Genomic DNA, 26924 nt, shown 5'->3' on the forward strand with positions numbered 1-26924 from the left:
ATGCGAATACATAGTGAATTACATACTGCATATTGGCCAACACATCCTTATTGTGTAGCCATAAACAGCCTTTGTTTGTGGGCCATCATTTTAATTTGTGAACATGAATGTCATTGTGCTTGCCATGTTTCCAAACAAAGCCATAAACTTTTCCTCTTTAATACTCATCTTTAAAAGACTGATCAATTTCAGCCTGGAACAAGTTGTACATGTGCCAAAGTAAAAAAATGGTTACATTGTAAATTGTGGCAAAACAGTTTGAATGCTTTCCATTCACTTGCTATCACAGGCCTTTCTAGTCAAACATGATGTGTGCGCTGATGTGAAAAGTTTTCACCTAGACATAACCAATCAGTCCGAAAAAAGAGTTTACAAATGAACACAAAATGTATTGTGTTGGATAATCTGCTTTGGGCAATTGTGTTTCAGTTTTTTTTCAAATTGCACAAGATAAAATGGTGGCAAATAGCTCTTTCTGAAGTTAGAATAGGGACAACCTAAATAGTTGGCACAAACTTAAAAAAATGGCTGTGAATTTCAGTTGTACATGTAGTAAAGAGAACAACAAAGTCCATAAAGGGTAATTCACCCCTTCTCTGTTTCCTTTTTGTTGTCTGCCTTCTAGTATTTGGGGTAGAGCACTCTCTGAATCTGCCCGTCAGCCCTATCTATGTCCAGCCACTTTCCACACTGGAAGATGGTGGTTACTGAGTTGGCTGTGTTGGTCACCTCCACACACTCTAAATACCAACCACTGTTGGTGCTGCTGTTGTCATGTTCCACTTTGACCCTCAGCAGCTCCCCGAGGTCCAGCATTTCCAGAACAAAGCGGTCCGTCCGCCCTCGCTCAAAAAGGTTGCGAAACTTTTTCTGCAAATGCCGCTTGCCCGAGTCACCGTTGACGCCATAAATGCTGATGAAAACGTTGGAGTCTGTACCCGCTCCTTTCACGTCCCCTGTGATGACAATGATTTCGTACTTCACAGGGACCAGATTGCGTACTTTGCTCGCAAAGCTCTCGATGGATTTAAAGCACTCAAATGTCAAGAATTTTTCTTTTTTTGCAGCCAGGGGGATTTGTGCATCACAGTGGAAGAAATACCTAAAAAGAAACAAGGGTTTGAATGGGACACTTTATATAACATAATGAAGGATGTATGAGATTCAACTCACTTGTTTCCCAGCTCCTTCTCCGTCACCACCACCTCCATAACGTGCCAGAAGGCTTCACTCTTCACCTTCTTTCCATCTTTTGTTATGTGGCCGATGCAGATGCCCGCAATCTCCCCCACGTGTTTGGATGAGAACTCAAACGCATCAGTGGCACCGCTGTGATGGGGGCAAACAAGAGTTAGAAGCAGAGTTTATGGAGAGTGTGATTCTGAACATGAATTGTTAAATTAAGTGTTGTGCTAGAGTTGTTTTATGAAGTGCGTCTCATGGGATTAGCTCTCCTGAGAGTTTAGAGTTAACATAAAAGAGGGTAGAAAAACAAAACATGTAAAAGAGAGCAGATTATATAAAGCCACATAATATGGTGGGACTGTGAGCCAAGGCACCTAAGATTCCCTTTGAAAACATACCGTAAGAACTTCTTTTTCTTATTCTCTAGAACAAACTCCTTAGAACGAGCCTTCCTTCCTTCCAACACGATCCAGGCGTTTTCCGTGGTGGAGGCGTCGTCTGTGGTAGCAGTTATTGTGGCAATTTCATATTCTGTGGCAATGCAGAGAGACAGATATTGTCACATTATGATCATTTCACATCTGGCAAATGGCTGCCATTAGCAGCAAGTCGTTCATCTCCCACAATTACAGAGCTTGTGATTATGCCCACAGACTTTCGTTTTTACTTACTGGTTTTGTCACTGAGGTCTATAGAGTCGTTGTTGGCACAAGCCAGCTCCCTCATTATCTGCGCGTCATCTTCATTTTTAGCCAGCCAGCGGTCACAGGGAAACCTGAAGGTCTGGTCCATGGCCTCATCTTTCACGTCGATGTACTCCAGGTGCCAGCCAGCACAGGGGCCTGTTCACAGCAAGAGCAACACAGTCCATTATAGTTGAATCTTTTGAAAATGTTGATGTTTATTTTTCTCTTTCACTCTGTTACTTTCTAATGCTAAACAAATGGACCCTTCTGGCAATTGTGATGTGACATACAATAAATCAAGTTAGCTAAGGAACTCCTGAAGGAATACTTTTGACATATTTGTGAAATGGATTGTTGCTTTCTTGCCGATAGTTGGATAAAAAGATTAATACCACTCTCGTATCTGAAAGTGGTATTGAATCTCTCATTTAACACATGGCAAAAAATGAAACATGCATATATTCAGAAAACATCTAAATAATCCTTTTTTTGTTAGAAGACACTAAGCTAACAAAATAATGTTAATTCTGCTATTTAAGAGAACAAAAATTCCCTCTAGTTGTTTTGTTTTGCGCTCACCTTTGTTGTCGTGCCACACTCTGACCTTTGACAGTTCGCCCAGACTGAGCATTTCGGGGAACCTGAACACATCTTTCATTTTCCGCTCAAACTTGTTCCTGTTTGTGCTCTCCTTCAAAGGTAGCGTCCCGGTGTCCCCGTACTCCCCGAACACCATCAAATACACATTGGCATCAGTGCCGGCACCTAGAATAACACAGGCATATACTGATGAAACACCATCTTACTATTAGCCTCATAACATTGCATGGTTTCTACTAAATGCTAATGAACATGTTGTCCTTGTTATATGTTATATGCTTTGTTTTATAAATAAAACAGGCATCTCATGAGACCCACCTCCGACATCACTAGTCTGAACTTGTATGATGTAGGTTGTTTTCTCCACCATCTCCTCCTCATCCACCACAGCTGCCAACTCACACACTTTCGTCCTCTTCGGCCCTTTTGACTTTGATAGCCAGTTCTCATATGTAAACAGATACGTCTCCTCTGTGTTCAGGTTCCGCATCAGGATCTAAAAGCATTTCAGTTACAAAACATTAATTGTCCATATTTTCTTGGTGAATATCACTGTTCAGCAGCAGCAGATATGACAAGACAGACAGACATAAATAGTATGATTTCTGACTATGTGTTTGCTGTTTACATTAAACATTCTTTATTCCATACTGTATTTTGATAGGTGTTAGCGTAGTCTGTATGTTACCCTGTCGAGAAACCAGTCAGGGCGACTTCCAGAGCCATCAATCCGAACTCTGATCTTCTTCAGGGGAGCAATATCATCTACCTCCAAACTGAATGTGTCCTCTTGGTCCCTTTCAAACCTTGATGTTAATGATATATATGTGAGTTTTATAACATCTAGACTTTGTTATCTTAAAAAGGACGCAAGTTTATTTCCCAAAGCAGAATTATTTCTTGGATAAAAAATGTAGACCTGTCCCCATTTTTGGGCAGCAGCATTTCCTCTGTGCTCCCATTGGCTCCGAACACCGTCAGGAATATGTTGGTGTCCGTCCCTGCATACTGAGTGTCACCTGTGACAACTGTTGCTGAATAAATAACCTACAATAAACAGAAATCGATAGTACAGATAAGGAACAGACTGATTCTGTGTGTGATGAAATGTTTCCACGGTGTCTTTTCTTAGTCCAGTGACTCACTTTGCGGTTAATGTTGATGGTGCTGGAGTCCAGCGCGTTGAACAGCCTGGCAGTCAGACCGTCTCCTCTGTCCTTAGCCAGCCAGCACTTACACGGAAAGATGTACTTGATACCTTTGGTTGGCACGGCAACCGACAGCTCATCCACCAACCAGCAGCTCTCTGGTGTGACACCGTTATGGCCGAGCTGAGGGGGAGAAGGAGGGAGGGAGGGAGAGGAGGGAGGGGGAGGGAGAACTGGGAATTAATATATCATTTGATTTTTGTTTGATCTAGGAACCAGAAGGCACAGTTAGAATGAATTATTGCTGAGCTAGAATGGTTTTATTTAAATTTTAACATCAGCACATCTGAGGAGGCAGCAGAGAGGAGACACAGATTTAGAAACAGAGGCAGTCTTAGATTCTCACTTCCACCCGCTTGATCTCTCCTACGTCAGTCCCATAACACACAAAGTGCTCCATGGTGCCGGCTGTGAAGCATTTCTTCCCCTCCGGCAGGTCCAGCCACAGTCGGTCTGTCTCCATTTCGCTCGGGCCGATTATGATGACATAGACCCTGGCAAAGGTGCCGGCATCCCGCTCCATCCCAGTGGACAGAGTGAAGTGATAGGGGATGACTGGGTGGAAGGCGAAAAGTGAATTATTTAAAAAAATTAATTGAAATTGAATTGACAATTTAATAAATGCACTTAGTATTGACACGAAAGCAGTGATATCCAGTGTCTGTACAAAGAAAACAATGCAACGGTCAACAGATAGTTAGCTTAGTATGACATGAAGACACATGGCATTGAAAGCGCATTGCTCTCATCATACTCCAACCTCATCTTGAAACACAAAGAAAGGTTATGTGGCCTTACTTGGACCTTCTTCAGCAACTGCCACCTTTTTCTTCTTTTTCTTCTTATTGGCGTTTCGGTCGAGCCCAAGTTTGGCCTGAAGCATCTTCTTGGAATTTGGATCAATGTTTCTTTCTCCTTCATACCCCTGGACCAAACACATACCAGACAAATAATCTCAGATTTTCTTTCTCATTACTCATTTTACAGGTTTTCAGAAACAAGCAAAATAATAAAAAAACAAAGTTTAACAAACCTTCACAAAGAAAGTCCTCGCAATGCATTTGTCTTCTTTCTTTTTGGACAGCCACCGCTCACACAGGAACATGTACACCTCGTCTGTTTCCAAATCCAGCACCTCCACCTGGTCCAAGTTCCAATCAGCCCCTATCATGGAGTTGTCGTGACGAATATGAATCTTAAACACCTGGCCCAAGTCCACAGCCTCAATACTGAACTTGTCCACCTAAGAGGCAAAGAGACCATTTTGATGCCTTCATATACCAGCAGTGAAATGTAAGATAGTATATTAGGGCCATTGGAGGTACAGAAAAATAATCTTGTTTAGTGGGAGTTGTTGAAGGGGATAGAGGACAATGAATTCTGGATATCTTCTGGGATTAGTTTTACATTTCTGACAATAAAACACAAATTTATGAATAAAGAATATACATTTTCTCTAAACTAAACTCATACATTTGCAAAAAATGGCATCCCATGTTTACAAACTGTGGGTCGATAAAGTTGATTCTACCTTTTGATGAAAAGCGATGTGTTTTCTTTTCTCTGTTATATCATAATTTTAATTTCAGAGAAATTTCAATTTTTTTTCACAGTTTTCTTTTTTCGAGAGTTCTTTCTCACAGACGTTTGACCTTAATCTTGGAAGTCTCTGCAACTATTATTAAAGAATAAAAAAAACTTTAACGGCCATAATACTCATGACATAACATGTCACACATTTCCTCACACACCTCTCCTCTCTCAAACTTGTTCTTGTTGTTCTCAGATTTGGCAAGTTTGCGCTCTCCTGTGTCTCCCAGGTCTCCGTAGATGGTGAGATAAACGTTGGCATCAGTTCCTGCTCCATACATATCCCCTGTTCGCACAGACACGCTGTACATGTGAGCTGTAATGCAGAAACAGAAATATGAATTAAGTAGGAATACAAAATGTAAGCCCACATCTTATGCGCTTCTTTTGAATAGCTTCCAATTCAAGCCTGTGTGTTCAGGCAGTAAATCAGTAAAGATGAACTATGAGCTGAAACCTTTAATAAAGATTCATTAAGCTCAGTGGAGCTGCAGATTCAAGTGATAGTTCTCTATACACGAGTAACTCAAATGTATAATTGAGTACAGTAGGCTACTTCTAGTAAATGTGCTTAGTTAGTTTCAGTCACTGAAATCAGGGTTAACCTACTTTCCAAAGCATCCTCCACCTCCACTTCAGTCGTCTTCAGCTTCCCATCTCTGAGGAGTTTCTCTGTGATGATGTCCGAGGGGACCAGCTCCCTGACCGTCTCCCCGTCATCTTCAGACTTGGCCAGCCAGCACTCGCATGGGAAAATGGTTGTTTCTGAACCCTGACATTAAAAATGAATGTTAGGGTTCATTAAAAAAAACTAATCAATAAACTGGGCCTGGCATCTCTGAGAGATGTTTGAGCCAAAGGGTGTTACATTATTAATCTGTTAATAGTTTAATGAAGAAGGAGATCAGAAAAATCTAAATAGCAGAGTAGATTTTTAACTACCTTTCCTTTCCTGAGCTGTCGTCTGATCTCCACTCTGTCGAGGTGCCATCCTGGGTTTGTGCCTCTATTGTCATGTCCTATCCTGATCTTCTCTATAACGTCACCGACATCCTCCAGCTGAGAAAATGACAACACAATGTTTACAGAGCCGAAGCGACTGTCTCAAAGGCTGGATAATCCAAATCTATACTCTCATCTCACCTCAACAATAAACATGTCCTCAGCTGCCCTCTCAAAGTACAGACGTCTCTCTCTCTTGTTGACACACAGGTGCTTCTGCTGTGTGCACACTCCCTTTTGACCATACAAGACGATGAACACATCAGCGTCTGTTCCCGCACCAAACACATCGCTGGTGTAGATCTTTATCTCATAAGGCACAACTGAGAAAGAAGAGAGGAGACAGCTTTGTTTGGTTGACACAGATAAGATAGGAGAGTAATATAATAAGTATGATAGGTACATTTGTATGTTGTTATGTTATGCCAAAGCAACTACAGGTTATAGTCATTTTTCAACTTATTGCGTTGATTGAAAGGTTTGTATTTCTCAATCTGCTACAATAATAAAATAATTTACAGTTTTCTTTGTGTTAAAAATGTAAATTCACCCAACAGTATGTACAACTGCAGGGTTGTATTTGGACTCTTTTACGTGTAAGAAGCTAAGTACTGTTTAAAATGCAGGCCGCCACTGTGACATTATCTCACTTTTATCAGGCTACATCAAAAACTCAATGCTCTTAAAGCCACTCTTCTACTGATAGAGTGCTTTAAAAACATTTCACTGCTAATCATCACTTTTATCTGGGTTAAACTTGCAAAAAGCACGAAGCACATTCTCCATCAGCGCATTGTCACTCTCCCTAATGGATTTAGATACTTCTCCCACCGCTGTGTTCACTCACATGGCATGTAGAGTTCAGTCTGTAAGTCAGCGGGATAAAGATCCCTCACAATCAACCCGTCATCCTCTCCTTTATCCAACCAGCGGCCACATGGGAAGCGTAGTCTCTGACCCTGTGAGGGGGCGTCGATCTCAACCCAGTCCAAGAACCAACCAGAGGAACCTCCTGATGGGGAAAAAACAGTCACGTTATACCGTTCTAAAAAGTGTTCTGCTTATTTTTGAGGAGACTTTTCTTTCCACACCTGAGTTGTCGTGCCCAATTCGAAGTTTTTCCAGGTCGCCCAAATCCACTGCCTCCACAGTGAACTCATTGATCATCCCCTGTTCAAACTTATTCTTGTAGTTCTTACAAGCCTTAAGGTTGATGATCCCTGTGAATGACACCAAAATGTTTATATTCAGATGGTTATCTCCCCTACCTTATTGCTATTTTAGAATGTGTTTATTTATTCTTATATGCCTTGCCATTGTCCCTGTCATTATTTTTCTTGTATGCTCATATTGATTTATCTATGTATTGTGAATGCATCCCCCTTTTAATACAGGTATCGTACCTGTGTCGTCATTTTCACCAAAAAGAGTGGCAAACACGTTAGCATCAGTTCCAGCATACTTCTTTTCTCCGGTTTTTATTTTGAGAGTGTATGTAGTTGACATTGCTGTAAGACAAAATTGTATCAGTCAGTTCTTTCATTCTTTTCATCCATTCACTCAAAGTCCCTCTTTTTCTCTTGAGTCCACCTGCATTTTTCACTCAGATAAATACTTGAGTAGGCCCCCCTTTTATCTTGTCCCACTACTAAGACATGAGTCAACATTAAAACTGTGTTACATTTCTGCTCGAGGCCCAGAGTGGCGCCTGACTCCTCGTCTTCATCCTTCTTCATGAAGGCCTCGTCCACAGGAACCAGCTCTCTCGCTATCTGTCCATCGTCCTCGTCCACGGCCAGCCAGCGGGTACAAGGGAAATAGTACCTGTATATCCACACAGTAAGTTGTATAATAACACCAGGTTAATGCTCTTCAAGTCATTCAGTGAGGTTGTTCGTCTTGATAACTCAATAGTTTGACAAAAATGTGGTTTTCACCTACGTTGTGTCATCCTTTGTGTCCACTATCTCAACACGGTCCAGGTACCAAGATGAATAAGAATTAGAATTGTCATGACGGATCCTCAGCTTCTTCAGAGGACCCAGTTCAACTGCTGTAACGATGAAAACATCCTCCTGCCAAACACAGCAACCTAGTAGAAAATAGTTGCTACAGACAATACTGTTTACGGCCACTTTAATGAGAACACGTGTTTAATGTAATGCAGTCTTATACAACAATCTTACACAACTGCTATAACATCTATTATTACAAAGTCGATAATTTTCAACATGAGTGGGCAGATAATTAGAAACACCTCCAAATATGATGCAGTCCACCACAAACTATGAACTCAATGCCAAACATATCAATGGATCAACAACCATATGATACAAAATAGGCATCACTAAAGTAAACTTTACATTTGATCTTAGGACACAATGTTATTGTTCCTACAGAGCCAGGTGTGCTGCAGGGTTGAATAATTCCCAGGTCTGGATTAAGCAATGAATAAAAGTCAGACAGGTTCGATGAGACAGAGGACTTCCCCTAGCTCCTCTCAGTCACAGCTGGCTTGCCTGCAGGAGAGTTCGTAATCCTACCAGAAAACACTCCCAGACACACCTCGGTGCGGGGCTCATGTTGCGTGGAAGTGCTTGACTCTTTGACTAGCTGAGGGTTAATTTCCAGCAGGATACACTTACAGGAAATGGGGTAAAATATTACAACCCTTATAAAATATTTGGTGTTTGAGATTCAGGCTCAAACAAACATTTCTATCCTTATCAGATGGGAAATTAGTCAATGGCTAGTTGTTTTTTTATGCTCCTCATTTAATTATCCAAGTTATTGAAAGAATATAAATGTATGTCTAACATAAATAATTGCTTAGAGTAACAAATTGTAATCCTTCCTTTATTAGTCAGCTGATTAAAAAAGTAGTGACGATGTTTTTGTTTAACACACCTGCCCTCGCTCAAATTTGTTGATGTTGTCCGAGTTCTTCAGATAACGCTCTCCAGTGTCTCCGTTTTCTCCATAAATATTAATGAAGACGTTGGCATCGGTCCCAGCCCCCGGCGTGTCACCAGTGAAAACGCACACTTCATAGGTGTTGACTGTCAGACAATACAGGGGATGAATTACTGAACACTTTGACTTAAAGCAACTGTGTCAAACCGATCATGCATGTCTAAAACATCAACACAGAGTACGTAAGACAAAAACATGTGTGAAAATACACCAGTGAATTTTGCATATGAGTTGTTCCTTTCTCCAGAATTTAACCATGCTTAAATTGTAGCTTCACAGAATTGTATCTGGAAATAAAAACATTTTGGTGTTTTTAATGAGCTTGTTATTACTGTTTTTTCAAATATTAGAAAAAAGAACTAGGTAGTTCTATTGCATTTATTCAATACACAGGGTTGTAATGCTTTCTTCCTACCTTCCAGATCCTCTGCTTCCTCAGGGAGCAGCTCCACCACCAGTTCGCCATCCTCCTCCCCTCCGGCCAGCCAGCGAGAACAGGGGAAGTGGTAAGTCAGCACCACCTCCTGCATCTCCTCTCCTCCGGCCTCGTCATCATCTTCTTCATCTTTCTTCTTTTTCTTCTTCTTTTTCTTCTCCTCCTTTTTCTTCTCCTTGGGCACCAAGGCCATGATAAGATGTTTGACGTCCACTGTCTCCAGGAACCAGCCAGACCCAATCCCAGAGCCATCGTGACCAATGCGGATCTTGAAGACCTTCCCCACATCTTTGGCCTCTAACTGTGAACAGTGGTATCACATCAAAATGTAACATTACCCTTCTCTATGGCATTCAGATTTAAAAACGTAGACTCATTTTGGAGACACTGAAAGCACAAAATCAAAGCTTTGATACCTTGAATATTTCCGTGGTTTTTCGCTCGTAGTTGTTGGATCTGCTTGCAAGCGTGATGACCTCTGTCTTCCCCTTGTCCCCGTAGATCTGGATGAATACTCTGGCGTTGGTGCCAGCAAACGTCACATCTCCAGTTACAACTGTTACCTCATAGTTAATCACTGGGAAACATTGATGATGGTCAAAGGAAGTAAATATGAGAAAAAATGTATAATCAATTCATGGCAATATAACAAATCTGACAGAACTAGAGTTTCATAACTAGGTTTTGAACCTGAATTGTGTCTCTGTGTTTCTGTATAGTTTCTTCTAATATTGCGAGAGTGTGTGAATGTTGCCTACACTGTTCCATGTCCAGGATCTCGCTCGGGTAAATCTCCACCTCTGTCTTGCCGTCGGCTTCAGATGTGTCCAGCCAGCGGTCACTGGGGAACATGTACTGCTTCCCGTTGACTGGAACCATGAGCTGAACGCTGTCCAGGAACCAGCCAGCTCGCATGCCTTCATTGGTGTGGCCAATCATCAGACGATTTATCTGGATTAGGATTAAAGGGAAGATCATATATTTTTGTTCAATAAAATAAATATTGAATCAAATTAACCTTCAAAGTCAGATATATAAATGCTTAAAAAATACTTAAAATAGGGGAAAATCATTTATATATGTTTTACAATTTTATAATGTCCTACTATTACCTTAACAAATGCATCCAAATTCACCCAGTTGAATAATAAACTAGTATACTGCTATGTGTTTCAATATGTACAAATGCGGAGCACACCGTTTATCATTTTGTCCATTGCAAGCACCATGACAGCCACATATTAGATGGAAGAACTGAATCCTACATTCTTTGACTGCATGCCCTCTTTGAATCATTTCTAAAGCTTTTTAATATACAATCAACAACAAATGACATGTTTTTGTATTCATGGTGTCACCTGTCCAATATCATAAGTTTCCACAATAAAGATGTCAACTCGACCCGTCTCAAAGTAGTTCCCAAGGTTGTTGTCAGAGACCACCAGCAAGATCGTACTGGTGTCACCTTTCTCTCCGTAGAGCTTCACAAACACATTGGAGTCCGAGCTGCTCCCAGGGATGCTGCCCGTCTTCACAGCAATATGATAGTCAACGTCTGACACACAGACACACAAAGTTAACACAAGTCAATTTAAATGTTAGAAGAAAATGCAAGACTCTTTTAACTTACTGTAAAGACGCTGTCCATCAGAAAATGGCACTAGCTCTCTGACTATCTGTCCGTCATCCTCATTACGGTCCAGCCACCTATGATCAAAACTCTCAGCTATTACAAAAACACACTCCTGTGGTTGTAACAACTATTCAGCATGTTGTTTCCACACTGAGACTTATGCACCTGTTGCAGGGGAACTCAATAGCTTGGGCCTCAGCCTGTCCATCTTCTCTCACAATGACTTTATCTAGGAACCAGCCGCAGCCTCCACCTTTACCGTCATGTCCAATCCTCACCCTGCGGACCTGGCCTATGGATACCGCCTCCACTATAAACTCATCATACTGGAAAAATTTAAAAAAACATTAGGCGGCATTACACAAGGACTGAGGGATTTGTGATAACAACCAATTGACATGACAGATATGGCCAATGCTTCTGAATCAGCACATATAACATTGTAATTGTTCAATGTGGGAAATTCTATTTTCACTTAAGCTAGAGATAGTTAGAGAAATTACATTAGAATTTTCTTTCAATATACTTGACATATATCAACATTTTTGATTAAACATAGGTAGGGCTCTATCTAGGGTTAGGACCTGAATAAACAGAAACATATCTCCTTAATTTGTCACAGCACAAATTAGGGATTGTATGAGAAATAATAAGTTTAACGCTTGTTGATTGGATGGAGGTTTGTCATCTGGTTTTTGAAACAAAAAGAAAAACTATATATGAAGTAAGGAAGTATATAACACAGGAGAGGGCACATAGTAGTTGAGTGTTCTTCCTGATATAAGCTCTATGTCTAACAAAGATGTATTGAAGGTACCCACATTTCCTTTCTCAAACTTGTTGACATTGTTTTTACAGTTGACCATGTCCCGATTTCCACTGTCTCCCAGGTCTCCTATCAGATTTAGAAACACAGATGCATCTGTGCCACTGCCGCCTACACTCCCTGTGCAAACCGTCACCCGGTATTTTATCACTGCAGAACAAAACAACAGAAATTAATCAGGTATTATGCTATATTCCTCTCTATATTTGGCCAAGTAGATTGCTTATGGTTTTGGTGAATACAGGTGGATATACCTACCGGGCAGGGGCTCAGGATTAAAGTCTCCTGTGGCAGAAAGCTCCCTCACAACCTCATTATCGTCTTCATTTACGTCAAGCCAGCGCTCACAAGGAAAATTATATTTCTCCTTTGTTAATGTCTTCATCAGAGTTACCTAATTGGAAAACAAGCAGTGTTTTCAATATGTGAGGCAATGTGTTTTACCACTAAACCATGCTGATTTATGTTTTTTTAATTTACATTCTTAGGTCTAGATCTAATTAATATAGAATCGCAAACAATATTATTGTTTATATAATGGCCGAATGCATGTGAATTACACACTGTGCTAGTTTAACAGATATCATAGACGTAAGATTGCGAAATTATTATAAATGATTTTCCCGCACCTTACTGAGATGCCATCCTGCGAAAGGATTTCTCTTCTCGTGCCAGATACGTAGTTTGATCAGTTTTCCCAAATAAGGCAGCTCAACCTGTAAGAGCACATCATAGAGTCCTATGAAGCCTCATCATCTGACTAATAGCACTAATGAGGTGTGGTGATAAAACATGGGATACCTACCATAAACTTATCCACCTGTCCCTGCTCAAAATTGTCTGTTTTGTTGTCCAGTCTGGTCTCATCGCTCTTGCCCTTCTCTCCGTACACCTGGAAGGAGATGTCTGCATCGGTTCCTGCACTGGGAAGGTCTGACGTCCAGATCCACAAGGACCAGGGGTGCTCTGAGGAGAACCAAATTTGGTCAGTTTAACCAGGGTGTTTACTCTTTGAGCACTATATATCTACAGAGGTAGTTTGTGATGAGGGGGTTGCATGTTTGAGGAGTTCAAAGCCCCTGAAAATGACTTTTACACTTGTGAATTGTAAATGTTTATGATTGAGAATTAATATTTATATGAAGCAGTTAAGAAATACTCACTTTCCAAATGTATGTATAGGTAAATAAACCTATGAATACAATCTAGAGGCCAAAGATGTGGGGAAGATCTTCAATGTGTTGCATGCATTTTGCAAATATATCTGATACATTAAATGGGGCTTCTTTTTTCCATACATTTGGGAATTTCAGGAAATAGAAGGGATGATTTAAGATGAAGAACTGTTGCTTTAAACTAGGTAAAACTCCCCTTGTAACTTACTCTTTTGTCTCTTCTGCCTAAGTGAGACCATCTCATGGAGCTCTCTCTCTATCAGCCCATCTCCCTCCTTCTCGTCCAGCCATTTACAGCATGGGAAGGTCTGCTCTATCCCGGTGAACGGACAGAACACCACCACCTGACAAAACATTGATTAAGGTGAAATAACTGTTTATTCCCAGATTTTTAGCCTATGATATATACAAATATCATCTTTTTCTCTGTTTTCAAATCAGTTTATATCTTTTTTTCTGTTGTCAAAGCTTATATGTTTTTGTTTTGGACTGACATTTAAAAACAAAATCTTGAACATTTGTTTCCATTTTAATGACCATACACTTATTCTAAAAGATAATGGGCAGATTAATTGATTCTTGCAACATGTTACCTTCTCACAGTACCACCCAGCACTGACTCCATCATTGTCGTGTCCGATGGTGACTCTGCTGATGGGACTGAGCAGCGCAGCGATCTCAACATTGAAGATGTCTGTCAGGCACCGCTCAAACTTTCCACCCTCCAAAAACACCTGTATACAAAATATGTAAGAATAATAAATGTTACATTAGTTCAACCACTCTACGACAGATGTACCCAGAAATACAGAATCACATACTCAATGGTCTGAATTCAATAGTTTTGGGTATTGCATTGTGGAAAAAAAAGAAGGGATGATCATTAAGCACCACAAAAGTCTCTAAGCTTTGTTCGTACAGCTTTTTAAAAGTAATTTTCAAACACTTACAAGGTACCTAAACAAATCACAAGACACATCTAAACCAGGTACTATAACGGCAATTGTGAAAAATAGTTTACAGACGTTAACAGAATATACCTTTACACCTACAGCACTGTATATCGTCTTGGTATTCAACCAGTCTTTCGTATTTACTTTGGCTGCACGTGTTCATCATCATTATTTAATGCATAGCTGGCTCCAGTGTGTGTGAAGAAGCCAGGAGACAACAAACACATCTGATAAAAATTCTAAAATTAAAGATTTTTCGTTAATATAGATGATTGTGTAGATTAAACACCAGATTAGTTTGAAAGTCTAACATTTTTCAGACAGTGAAATCTGAAATTAAACAATACAAATGAAAGCTATCAACCTCTACTGTAGCCATTGTTTTTTTAAATACAGTACAAGTTGTCTTCTCTTTGTCTATGTTATCTTCTCCTCACCTTGCCACTGTTCTTTTGGCCTTTTGAGCCGTGCATCACAATGTGGATTTTGGAGTTGGTCCCAGCACCTCGGATGTTTCCTGTCACGATCTGGACGTTGTACACAATACCTGGTGGGTACAGTTACACGACAGGCTATCAGAGGATCGGCCAGCAGGTCAATATGGTTCACAGCACCTGTACTGTACCTACGGAGCTGAGAATGAATGCCTCTGACTAGTTTGACTGAAAACATGTTTCTCTTGTTGGACTAAATGAGAGAAACAGCAAGTCATCTCTTCCCTGGCAGAATAAATGTTATTATCATACAATCCTTTATGCAATATTTTTCTGACCAACAAGCCGATAATTATTTCAAAATGAGGCAAATATTTTGAAGGAAACAGACTTATTCATTTTCCTTCTTCACACATTTCTTTCACTGTAATGAGGATAGTGTATAAAGTTTATCCTGGTTCATAAACCACATTTCTCACCTGTGGGCTGGTTGCCCCCCACCAAAATGTCTCTCTGGATCTTCCCATCATCCTCATCGATGGCAAACCAACGATTTATTGGGAATTCATAAACAATTTTGTTTCCCATATCATCCACTACCACCTGTATGAAAAGAGGGAATTAGAATATAATCAGAGCCAATATGGCCTGAATGTTTACATCTGTTGTTTTTTTCTATTTTCATTTTAGTTTTAGTTTGTGTATTTTAGAGCCTGGAAAATACATATTTGTATCTAAAATACAGTATTTATGGTTCACATAATTTGATTAATATATTTGTAGATTGTGTAGTTATGGTTATGGTTAACTGAAATTAAATGTATAGTTGAATATTTGAAGTCAAATTATGAACAACATTTTCTTTTTGTTGCTTGCTGCTTTTACAGTGAGTCCTCTAGGCGTTGTTTAACAAACTTAAATCCTTTTAACCATGTAATCTTTATGGGTTTAAACATGTTTAAGCAGCAATTACATCAGCAGAAAATGAGCTCAAGTAATATTTACTCTCAAATCCATGTAAACATGGCAGCAAATTTAGAATGCAGAGAGGTTATGATTTATTACTGCTGAGCTTTGGTGTCAGTCTGTGCTGCAGTCGCCAACAAATCCATCGACTCGTCTGTCTTTTTGCTGAAAGACAATCCCTTAATGGGTCATGGTTTCCCTTTACAGACAGGGATAGGATGACGACATGTGTGTCCTGTGTGTGTGTGTGTGTGTGTGTGTATGTGTGTGTGTGTGTGTGTGTGTGTGTGTGTGTGTGTGTGTGTGTGTGTGTGTGTGTGTGTGTGTGTGTGTGTGTTTGAATGAACTCATCCCTCAGTCGTGCAAACTATATGTGTTGGCTGAGCATGGACACTAGACTAGATGGGAAAACTGAGAGGAATAGGAGGATCACATATCTTAAGTACCTCTTCAGAAGCATTACAGAGCAGAAATAGTTACAGTTAAACTATTAAACACAGTTTTCTTCATAGTCACACGGTATGTAACACATTAAAGTAACACAATGTGTTCTTTAGTGACTTAAATGTGGATTGGGGATCAGTTTTGAGCAACAATGGCATATTTAATGATATTTTTCCTCCTAAAAACACTCTGCGTAAACAACAACTGTCAGTTTCTTACCTTGTCTACAAACCACCCTGCTGAAGAGCCTTTGTTATTATGGCCAATAGTGATCTTCCTCACTTTGCCCAAGTTTGGTGCCTCGATGGTGAACTTGTCCTCTGTGCCCTTTTCAAAGTTATTTTTGTCATTGTCAAGTCGTCTTTCACCTTAGACAACAAAACAAACTTTAATTTCCATCAAATAAATCCTTATTAAAACCCAAACTGCATAAAAGCTGGTATTAACTTCATTATGTAGGAAAGCATGTGCTGTAATTTACATGTGTCTCCAAACTCCCCAAAGATGTTGATGAAAACATCTGCATCCGTTCCACTGCCTTTTATATCCGCAGTGAAAACACTCACTATGTACTTATTATCTGGAAAATGAAGAGCAAAAACTTAGATTAAGCTTTTTTTTCTTAAATTAACCAAACTGCATACAAACACCTTAAAATGAATCAAACACAAGCTACCACAGTTTGAATCGATATAACAAGTTGTTCAATAACATTTTATTATTGGTGTTTGGTTTATTATTATTTTTACTTTCTAATATCATGCTGTGTATACATACATTTGGGAATGTCCATGGGGTCCATGCTACTCAGCAGATCTCTGACAAAGAGGCAGTCTCCCTCCACCTTACTGAACCAGTTGTTACAGGCAAAGTAAAACCTCAGGTGAGGCCGGATCACGTCAGTCACCACCACTCGGTCCAGGAACCAGTTGGCGCTCAGGCCCGTGTTGTCATGTTCAATCCTGAAGCAACAGTAGAATAACCTCTAGACAAATACATCTGACCTTTCCTGCACACTAATTCGGAAAAGGAAATACATCTCTATGAATCTTTTTCTTTGCAAGCAGTGTTTGATCTTAAATTGATCTCTGATCGTTTAAACCTGACCAGTGCTAAACTGAAAAATGTTTTAAATGACAGATCTGGGATGAAATGTGCTAAGACTAAGGTACCTTATCTTTTTCAGAGGTCCAACATTGTGAGTTCTGATTCTGAACACATCAGTTTTTCCTCTTTCGAATGCCGTGCGACTCCTGGAAACACAAAGTGGTCAAACTTGAGAGCAACCCAGAATTTAAGCTGATAACAAAACATTCTGCATGCCTTATTGTAATGAAAACATAAAAGTTGTGCAAAACCACTGCACACAGACCATTTTAAGAGATGTTATTGACAACCAACACCACCACCGCCATGTAAGGTAATACATACCTTTTCTCTGTGCTGTAAGTGAGGAAACAAAAAAACAGTTCAAGCACTCAAACCAATCAACTTAATCAAATATGGTGTCAAACTAGCTGAGGCTGTAACTAAGGCCTCTGCTTAATAGAAGTGAGATAGTGATTTTTTTATTTACCAAAGTCTTACAGAAGACTTTACATCTAAATGTGATCATATTTCAAGAGGACGTACTTGCTGGCCAGGTGGGCTTTTGGAGTGATGCCATATTCTCCGAACAGAGTGACAAACACGTTGGCGTCGGTGCCTGCTCCTCTCTCATCGCCAGTGATGGTCACCACTTCATATACTACAGGGTAAAGTCACAACATACAATTGAAAGTGTTTCAGAAAGAATTGTACAGTTTGCGTACAGCAGGACAAAGATTAATAACCAAAGTAAGATTTTTCAAGATAAATAGAAAATAATTGTTTATAGATTAAGGATAATTTACGGTGCATGTGTTTCTGTTTACAGATCAGATAAACATTCAGCATGGCTTTACAGAGACAGTGAGAGCTACAAAGATACCTTAGAGGTAAGTGAAGCCCCTCATTAAGATGTGCAACCAACCTTGGTAAAGGTAATTGAGTGGCAGGTGTCATATAGCTGTAGGTTGAAGATAACATACTCACAAAACATGAATGGTACTTCACACAGTGTAATATTACCATAAACATCACACCAAAACATGGGCCCATTATAGCTGGGGCCCCTCTTAATCCTCTAATTGCAATCAACGTTTCCCCTCCCTTCAGGGTATCAGGTGTCGTTCCTCAACACATTTACATTAAATTGTCTGTAAATTGATCTAATGTTGCCATGCTGTTTGAATTTCAAGAATCACCTTTAACATTTCACATGTTGAAACCAAAACATTGCACTCACCTTTCTTTTTGTGATACTCATCCTCGTAGCTCTCCACCTGTTCTGGCTCAAAGTTGCGAAGCTCATTCTCATAGATTTCAACATAATTTTCAATCTTCTTCTTTTTTCCCTTTGTCTTCTTGGTGTCATCATCACTATCTCCCTTATCTGAACCTTTCTTCTTCTTCTCTTTTTTCTTCTTCCTCCCTTCGTCATCCCCAGCTGCATGTTCTTCCCCTTTTTCCGAGTCCTTGTTGGATTTTTTATCCTTTGGCATCTTATCTTTGTCCGAGGAACGTTTTGATCCTTTCTTAGTGGTCTCAATCAAATCCGGGAGTTTTTCTGCTGTTTTTTTCCCCTTGGTTTCATTTTTGTTATCTCCATTATCAGAATCCTGTGAGTCATTCCTCAACTCATCCCCACTCTCTTTTTTAGCTTTCTTCTTCTTCTTGATCTTTTCTTTATCCTTCCCTTTTTTCTTGGTGCTCCTCACATCTGTCCCTGATGTGTCAGAACTATAACTTTCTTGATCGCTGTCTTTAACCTTCTTCTTCTTCTTCTTCAGTCTCCCAGCATACTCACTTGCCTGCTTGCTTTTCTTCTTGGGCTTTGGTTCCTGATCCTCTGAGCCTTCGTCATCCACATCTTTGGTTTCCTCCTCTCCACTCTGTCTTGTTTTTTTCTTTTTTGTTGGCATCTTTAATTTATTTACTACCTTGTAACCGTAACCGATTCCTGTGTGTTCCGGGGAAACTTGATTAAACTGACCTGGTACTGTGCAGGAGTGACCCGCTGGCAGGTCAGAGCTCACTGACTGTTGCTTGGCAGGTGGTTGGGGAAGCCCCTCTCTGCTGGTAATCCTGACCTACAACAGCAGCAGATGCTCTGACCTCATTAAAAATGATAATCATCCTGTTGTCACCTGACCAGAGTAACAAACACCCAGTGGGAGTGTAGAGCTGCTATAACATTCTAAAGCAGTATAGCAGTAATCCTTCTTGATATGATGAATTATTGTCCTTAAACCGGGTCTTTGTTAGATAAATACTTAAATTTTATGTGTAGTGTGATAGTCAGCAGAATAAAAAAGGATGTGTATGATGATAACATTGGACCAGGGCATTTATAAATGCTAACCTCACTTTACTTACATTTATCCGACAGTTAATCCACATATTTTTTGTAAACATTCAAACTTAAAAGAAGAGTATGTTTGGACGATATAAATCAATACAACCTTGACTGATATATACTGGAGCCCAGAGGTGGGACCAAGTCACTGTTTGGCAAGTCCCAAGTAAGTCCCAAGTCTCAGCAGTCAAGTCCAAGTCAAGTCCCAAGTAAAGACAGAGAAGGGCAAGTCGAGTCCAAGTCCAAGTAACACCAAAGCCAAGTCGAGTCCAAGTCCAAGTCCCAAGCTTCTTCGAGTCCTGAACAAGTCATCATGTACTCTTCACTTAATAATGCCATTATCAGACTAACGATCACACAATTTCAACATATCAACCTAATCTTCAGTATTTTTTTATACATACAGATTAAACTATGCATATATTTTATATATCTGTATATACGCATGCGCCCAAAGACCTTCAAAGTATTGTGTGTGAATGGTGGGTTAGAAATGTATGAGCACGGAAGGCACCACTGTCATCCTAAAGTTGGTAAAGCGCCTTGACTAGTGAGGCATGGACTGTGTGGATGCATGTAACTGGCATTGATGCTTCAGTGGATGCCAGTTACAGTAGGTCAACATTTTGCTTAAATCACAAAGAAACCTAATATTTCAATAAAACAATGTTTAATCTGCATAACAATTAAGCAGCATGACTACACACAATGAAAGGTGCTGGGGGTAGGCGCTTGAGAGACAGACAGACAGAGAGAGAGACAGAGTACACCTCCCTAATCTTAGTTATTTGTGTACATACCTGCAAACTCAGAAGGGCTGAAAAAGGTGACAAACTAAACCGTTGTTGGGGGGTCTGGGGGGTCTGGGGGCATCCCCCCCCCACCCCCCCAGCCTTTGTACACGTTGCCTAGCAACGTCGCACATGCGCATTATATCCTGCTCCGCTCCGAGTTATAGTAGTAGGCTATTCATGGGAAACGCATAAACAGCACGTTAAGATCTCGGCCAAGTCGTAATTAGAAGCAGTTCTTCATTATTTAAGTTAAGCGGCGGTAACGCCAGTGTTAAACACGGTGTTAAACACGGTGTTAAACACGCAAATGCCGGTTGGTGTGCGTACGGTACTGAGTGTTTATCGGTCCACAGCCTTAATGAACGTGTCGCATTGGTCCATATGTAATGCGCACGTTCTGTTGTTCCCATTGGCATAGAGCTATTGAACATTAATTTTAACAAAGGATACGGATAACATATCGCCCACGGCAGTTTTGTCATTGTATGTATAGCCTATATTTGTATTACGCTATCATCATTCAACATGTAGAATGAACGTGTAATCTATAGAGTCGATTTACATAGATAATTCACAACCATGAACCTAATCTGGATCTTAAACCTTCCAATTGCAACTGAGAGAGACGCAGACCAGACGGACAGCTCTCGACTAGGCTTCCCTTCCGTGGCACAATTGCATCTTTTCCGTAGATGAAATCCGGGGAAATCGTGAATATTAATGAGGGGAAACCCGGGGATTATCCAATCACGCTGGTTAGGTCCCTGATCCAATCCAAAAAGGCCAAACTCCGCCACATGATTGCATTGCTCGCACTTGCCTGCCGGCTCTCTCACTTTGCGGTCTTTGGGGCTTCGCAGGTTCGCATTGCAGGGAAGGATGTCCATGATCAGGAAATTTAGCTTTTGACTCAAGGCATGTCAAGTCATTACAAGTAAAAGAGGCAAAGTCCGAGTCAAGTCTCGAGTTAATAGTATTCAAGTCCAAGTCGAGTCGCAAGTCATGCCGAATTTGATCAAGTCAAGTCTGAAGTCATTAAAATCATGACTCGAGTCTGACTCGAGTCCAAGTCATGTGACTCGAGTCCACATGTCTGCTGGAGCCTTTTGAACCTGACGGCCACCCCCTCTGGAATCATTACCGCTCAAAGATTCACTGTTGATTAAAAAGTGTAATAAAGAAACTGAAATGTTTGACTCCAAAGACTTTTTTGTGTCTACAGTCCGCTGGGAGTGACCTCTATGGAGGTAGATTTGACTCAATATTATTTGTGTGAACAGAAAAATAATGTGTGTGGTAATGTGTAACAAAGGTTATTGCAAACATAACAATGACCTACAAATACGCAAACAAATAGAAAATCTGAGAATACTAAGACATTTGTGTATATCTTTGTAACATTTACAACTTTCCATCAGGCATTTGTGAAAAATGTTCTTGTGTCACAGGGCTATGTTCGGGTGATGACATGCTTGCTGCCTTTCAAAGTTAAAGCATACAGTGTGTTTACGCTAAGGCGACAGTAACCATACATGTTGCAGGAATTATGTATTTATAGCGCTTTTCCTGGTGCTCAAAGTCCCTTGAGAAGCAAATAAGTGCTCCCATCAGCTGGTGACTTCCTTGTTGTAAAAGGAAGTGGTTGGTTATTTCCATCTGGCTTCTAATGTTTGAGTAAAGATTTGTTATTTTATATAATTAGGTGTAATACATGTCCCCCTTGTGGCCATGCTATTTGTCAATTAAATTTAAAACAGTATCATACCTGGTTATTTTATTGCTAACCACACTAAATGTGTCAAAATGTAGTATTACTTTGAGAGGAAGGGTAAAGATTATTTTGCAAGCTGACATTTATACAGTAGAAGTATCTCTGTAGTGTAGTATTTTCAGTGAATAATGAAAGGGTTTTTCTTTAGGTCTGTGGCATTGTTTGTGTGAACTTCCCTGCAGCCAGCAGAGGGAGACACCTTCATTAGCATTTGAAATGTAAAGTTTATTGTTGTTTGCAGCACCTCATTGATTCAACAGAGGATGAGCAGTAATAATAATTTGAAAAATGCAAATAAAAAACCCCCAGCAAAACAAAAATTGAGCTGTGCTCTATGTATTAAAGGTTATTGTTTACAGCTATTAAAAGTGAATTTTACAATCAAAAGTAGGAGGCTTCTTCATTTCATATGTGCCATTACTTTGTTGAAGCGCAGTCTAACAGACAGGGCTGCTGCACCAACAACAAATAGATACTTAATATTTTTACAAACTCTTTGTGATATGTAAAGCTTTTAACATAACCAACAGAATGAAAGAAAATAGATACATTGTTATTATAAAATTATGATAAAATGGCTTCAATCTATATTTACTTTCTGTCTGGGCAAACGTGTTTGTCTCCACTTTTAGCAATGTTTCTTTTGGCTGTACAGTAGACATTTTGCCGGCACGATGTGCTCAGCCTCAATAATTTGAATTGGATTAATGTTCCTCTTCCTTGTCCTCTTGTTCCTCCTTCTGTTCCATCCCACTTCCTCTCATCCTTACTCTCCCTCTGCCTCCCTCCCTGTTTCTCCCTGTTTGCAGTGCTGAAATAGACCTGATTCATTGGAACAATTTATCTGGTAATGTTTGCATCTGTGAGTATCTTCGTATCATATTCGTGCAGAATGTGGTAAAGAGGGTGTTGTACCTCAGTTTTGATTCATTGCATGTGTCCAATGCCTCTGCTAGTGTTATATGTGATAACTTAAAATCCCCTTTAGTTGTTGCTGTCGAGTTACGCAATTAACATGTTGACAAGAAAGTGATTCTTTAAGTGTTTTTGCAAACTTATTTGAACTCCAGAGAGTAGATTCAAATGGATGACCTTGACAAAAACTACTCAGCAAAATAAAGTAATAAATCAGCTTAGGTTTATATAGGTATACTATTGTTATATTTTTAGCATGTTAATGCTATTCATTATATTTTTGGTAAAATATGTGATCAAACACCAACTCTAACATTAAAATCAGTAGTAATATCTTTTAGCCATCATGTTTTGGCAACCACAGCCACTATGTAACAATGACTGTCCCAGTCCCAGTACCTTTCTGTTAGTTAAGAGGATTGACATGTTTTTAAGATGCGTATCAGTGATGCAGGCAGGAAAAAGGAAATCCATTTAAACTTTCAAGATGTTTGACCTGACAACTAAACATGTCGACTGGAGTAAATCAACTTCTTTCAGATTCATGGGGAGTGAAGGAAGCATTTATACTACAGAGGACCAGATAGGTTGTCATGGGTGTACACGTCCATAGGGGCCAGATACTGCACTTCAGACGCTGCATTTATCTGTAGTGTCTTTGAACATCGATTCAAAGGCTTTGAATCCCAGAGCTCATGTCTTTGGACACACCATTATCCTTTTAGATTGTACATTCGAGCAAACTAAAGACCACTGATACCACTCAAACTATTTGTCCTCTTAGGATTCAAAATCATCTTGAACTGACAACTGGGAACTCTAAATGTTTGCAGTCTTCCTAATTCTTTGCACAATATATGTGTTTGGACTTTTTTATTTATTGTCTATGATTTAAGACGCTTCCATTAGTATTGATCCAACTTAAATCAGGTCTATCATTGAGCATGCTGCCTGTTTGGTGACTTGGCTTACACGAATAGACAGATGATATCATAAAAACCATCATAGTAAACTCTATTTATGATGTGCATCCTAAGAATAAAAGGTACCTCAAAGTGTCTAAATATTGCATGAAAAAAGTAATAAAAAACTGACAATTACCCAACACACTATGGGGAGAGGGAGGTAAATGATAAATAACATTTGGGTATTATAAGAGCTAACTTACTGCAATTATTTGAAATACAATAAAGCATATAAATCCAAATAAAACCTTTTCAGTAAGAATCACTAATCTGAGGTTGTGTGTTGGATATGTGTTATTGTTTTGCCTATTTAAGGAACACTCCGAAAGCAAATAAGAAAAATGTAATATAAGTATTGCTGCCAAAATATGCTTACATTTTCTGCTAACAATTTAGACTGCTCAGGTGATACTAAAGTCAAACATAAAGCGTCTCAGATACATAAAACTTGTGTGTTTTTAAAAAATGAAAATGACAGAGGTGGGAGTACTCAGATCTAGTACTTGAATAAAAGTAGAAGTACCAGAGTGTAGGAATACTCTGCTACAAGTACAAGTCCTGCATTCAAAATGCTACTCAAGTAAAAGTATAAAAGTACTAGCATCAATATATACTTAAAGTGATCATTATGCACATTGGTTCATTTCAGAATGATAAATCATCATGTGATTTGATTATAAATATTAATGCATTAAAGTGTTATCAAAGCTATAAAGGTGAAGCTAGTTTTAATGACTTTGTATACTGCAGGGTAGCTTGTGAATTTATTCTTATTTAAATTGTAACAATTTCACATCATTAATCCAAATCTGTAAAGTAACTAAAGGTATTGAATAAATGTGCAGTAAAAGTACAAGTTTTACCTCTGAATTGTAGCGAACTAGAAGTACAAAGTAGCATCAAATTGAAATACTCAAGTAAAGTACTTCAAAATTGTACTTCAGGAAAGTACTTTAGTAAATGTACTTGAGACCACTGGAAAATAGCTAAATCTTTCCAAAATACACATCAAATACTTGTGATCCATCCACACCCCGATTCATGATCCACTCTGAGAAATGAACTGACTGACCCTGATTAGTTTTAGAGATATAAACATCAAGCAGCAATGTAAACTCAAACAAGAGTCTAAGATGTCTCCTCTATGTGAGACTGACTTCAGATCCTTTCACAGCCTTCAGATTATAAGCTTAATTGGTTTCCCAAAACGACACATGTTTATTTTCTATCCCGTCCAGAAAGAACTTTGTGATAACATAGCTGTGACATTGAAGACACTCTCTCAACAAACATACTGCAGGGTCTTGTGGTTCAGGCAGGATGCACAGGAGGAAATGAAGAGGAGATAGATTGTCACAGAAGGATACGTGAGGGACAGTCTCTGTCATGCTGCGCGGCCAATCCTGGTCAAATTATGTTATCAGATCATCCTGAAACCTAAACACTGATTATAATTCTTTTGTAAATGTGTTTTTTTGCTCTTTTTATGGTTAGTTGTCTGAGTGGTTGTTATGCAACAAAGAAAAAAATCCCACGAGTGGACAACATGCGGTAGAGTGTGAGAAGTGAGCGTGATAAGATCACGATTTAAATGTGCTACATTGGACAAGAAACTTCAGAAAAGTCTCGCCCCTAAATTAAACATTACCAGAAAATTGGACTAAGTTTTATAGAGGATTTTATTTTAACAACTCAATTTAAAAAATGTTTTTGTTTTTTTAAACAGCAAACATTGTTTTACATTCAGTAAATTGAACACACCTTTGTGAGTGTGCAGGGCCTCTGGAGGTTTGGTTATTTTGTCTTAACAGAAAAAGTAAGATATCAAAGGTTTAAAACATTGGATAAAAACCTCTTCAATAGTCTGATGTAAGATAAAATACTAGAAGTCCTGTTTAATAATGAGGGAGTAATTAAAGCCTCAAATTGGGCATAAAATATTACTGTTGAAGTTACGATGTTGTTAAATTTGGAGATTGTGTCTTTAATCTTCTCTTCAAATTGGGTATCCTTAATTGACGCTATGGCAAAGGCCAAAGAAGCTGTGCAAATTGTTTAAAAAAAACAGTCATGAAACATCAAAGTATCGCATTGTGTTAACGTAAAGTTCATGGTTTGACTGTGAACTTTTCAGCACAAATCCTCATCTCCAATTTCAAAGATATCACTACCTTTGACGCAGAGCAGAGTTTTTAAAAATGTTTTTTTTATTATCACCGTCTTTCAACTTCAGTGTTACCCTACTGTTTTTTGGTTTCTTTATAATTTGAGATAAATATTGGCATTTAAAGGGGATTTAAAAACTGGGACATAATTAGTAGTTTTTTCTAATGATATGGCCAAGCCCAGGGCATGTGTCAATCTGTTGAGCTTGCAAATCCTGTTTCAGCTTGTGTAAGACCATTATGTGTCGCCAGCGTACGATAACTTGTGATAAATTGGTCATGTGACAGAAAAGGTGTAGTCTATTATGGTCACAATAGTGCAAGTGTGGTGAAATCAAAGGAGACGGATCCACAATATGCCCTTGCACCACATCTGCACTCCATCACGTCATGATGTCTTTGTTACTTTTAGCCTCCTGAAAGTACACTCAGAGGTGACAACTGATGTGTGTGCAAGTAAGCGCACTTGTTCTCAGTTCCCGGTAAAGCACTGGTAAAGCACTCACATTCATGTTGGTCCAAGTCAGGTATAGCGGATATGAGGAAGGCGTCTGGTTACTTTTGGCAGGGGACAGGGATCTGAACTCAAGGATCACAAGTGGAAGAAACTGGCTGTGCAGGCATTGCCTCTTGAAACAGAAATGGAGACAAGCAAAAAACCCACATCCATTTTTCATGATCAATATTCAGAATACATTTCCAGAAACACAATGTTCCCACTAATTACCCGCCCCTTTGAAGTCAATTACTTCATGAAACATTTCAGG

The 26924-nt window shown here is 39.4% G+C and overlaps 1 protein-coding gene across 1 annotated transcript; it reads right to left on the reverse strand.

Annotated features, from left to right (window-relative positions):
• Nucleotides 1–219: 219 nt before the first annotated feature.
• loxhd1b (lipoxygenase homology PLAT domains 1b) lies at nucleotides 220–19113 on the reverse strand. The gene is made up of 42 exons (XM_063896827.1): nucleotides 18438–19113; nucleotides 17744–17858; nucleotides 17284–17364; nucleotides 16889–17073; nucleotides 16593–16691; nucleotides 16331–16479; nucleotides 15181–15304; nucleotides 14705–14814; nucleotides 13908–14048; nucleotides 13523–13658; nucleotides 12945–13105; nucleotides 12769–12855; nucleotides 12398–12533; nucleotides 12135–12289; nucleotides 11479–11639; nucleotides 11311–11387; nucleotides 11039–11235; nucleotides 10439–10631; nucleotides 10097–10257; nucleotides 9660–9981; nucleotides 9179–9330; nucleotides 8213–8346; nucleotides 7953–8095; nucleotides 7675–7779; nucleotides 7363–7491; nucleotides 7119–7283; nucleotides 6413–6594; nucleotides 6212–6328; nucleotides 5879–6041; nucleotides 5431–5585; nucleotides 4713–4922; nucleotides 4478–4604; nucleotides 4026–4234; nucleotides 3617–3802; nucleotides 3391–3518; nucleotides 3160–3277; nucleotides 2790–2967; nucleotides 2451–2636; nucleotides 1857–2027; nucleotides 1584–1716; nucleotides 1174–1329; nucleotides 220–1102 (listed from the first exon to the last, which is right to left on the reverse strand). The coding sequence occupies exons 1-42, from the start codon at nucleotides 19111–19113 to the stop codon at nucleotides 622–624; spliced, it is 7194 nt and encodes a 2397-aa protein (XP_063752897.1). The 3' UTR covers nucleotides 220–621.
• Between the last annotated feature and the right edge of the window lie 7811 nt (nucleotides 19114–26924).

This window comes from Eleginops maclovinus, chromosome 12 (genome assembly GCF_036324505.1).
Source record: "Eleginops maclovinus isolate JMC-PN-2008 ecotype Puerto Natales chromosome 12, JC_Emac_rtc_rv5, whole genome shotgun sequence".
Classification (NCBI taxonomy): Eukaryota; Metazoa; Chordata; class Actinopteri; order Perciformes; family Eleginopidae; genus Eleginops; species Eleginops maclovinus.

What these genes read in the sequence shown, in the direction of transcription:
- loxhd1b (XM_063896827.1), bottom strand. Translation starts at nt 19,113, where the DNA reads ATGCCAACAAAAAAGAAAAAAACAAGACAGAGTGGAGAGGAGGAAACC. An exon ending in TCTGGGCCTCGAGCAGAAAT is followed by an intron (nt 7,780 to 7,952) that starts GTAACACAGTTT and finishes TTTGTCTTACAG; the next exon opens with CAATGTCAACTACATACACT. An exon ending in CTGACTGGTTTCTCGACAGG is followed by an intron (nt 2,968 to 3,159) that starts GTAACATACAGA and finishes AAATGCTTTTAG; the next exon opens with ATCCTGATGCGGAACCTGAA.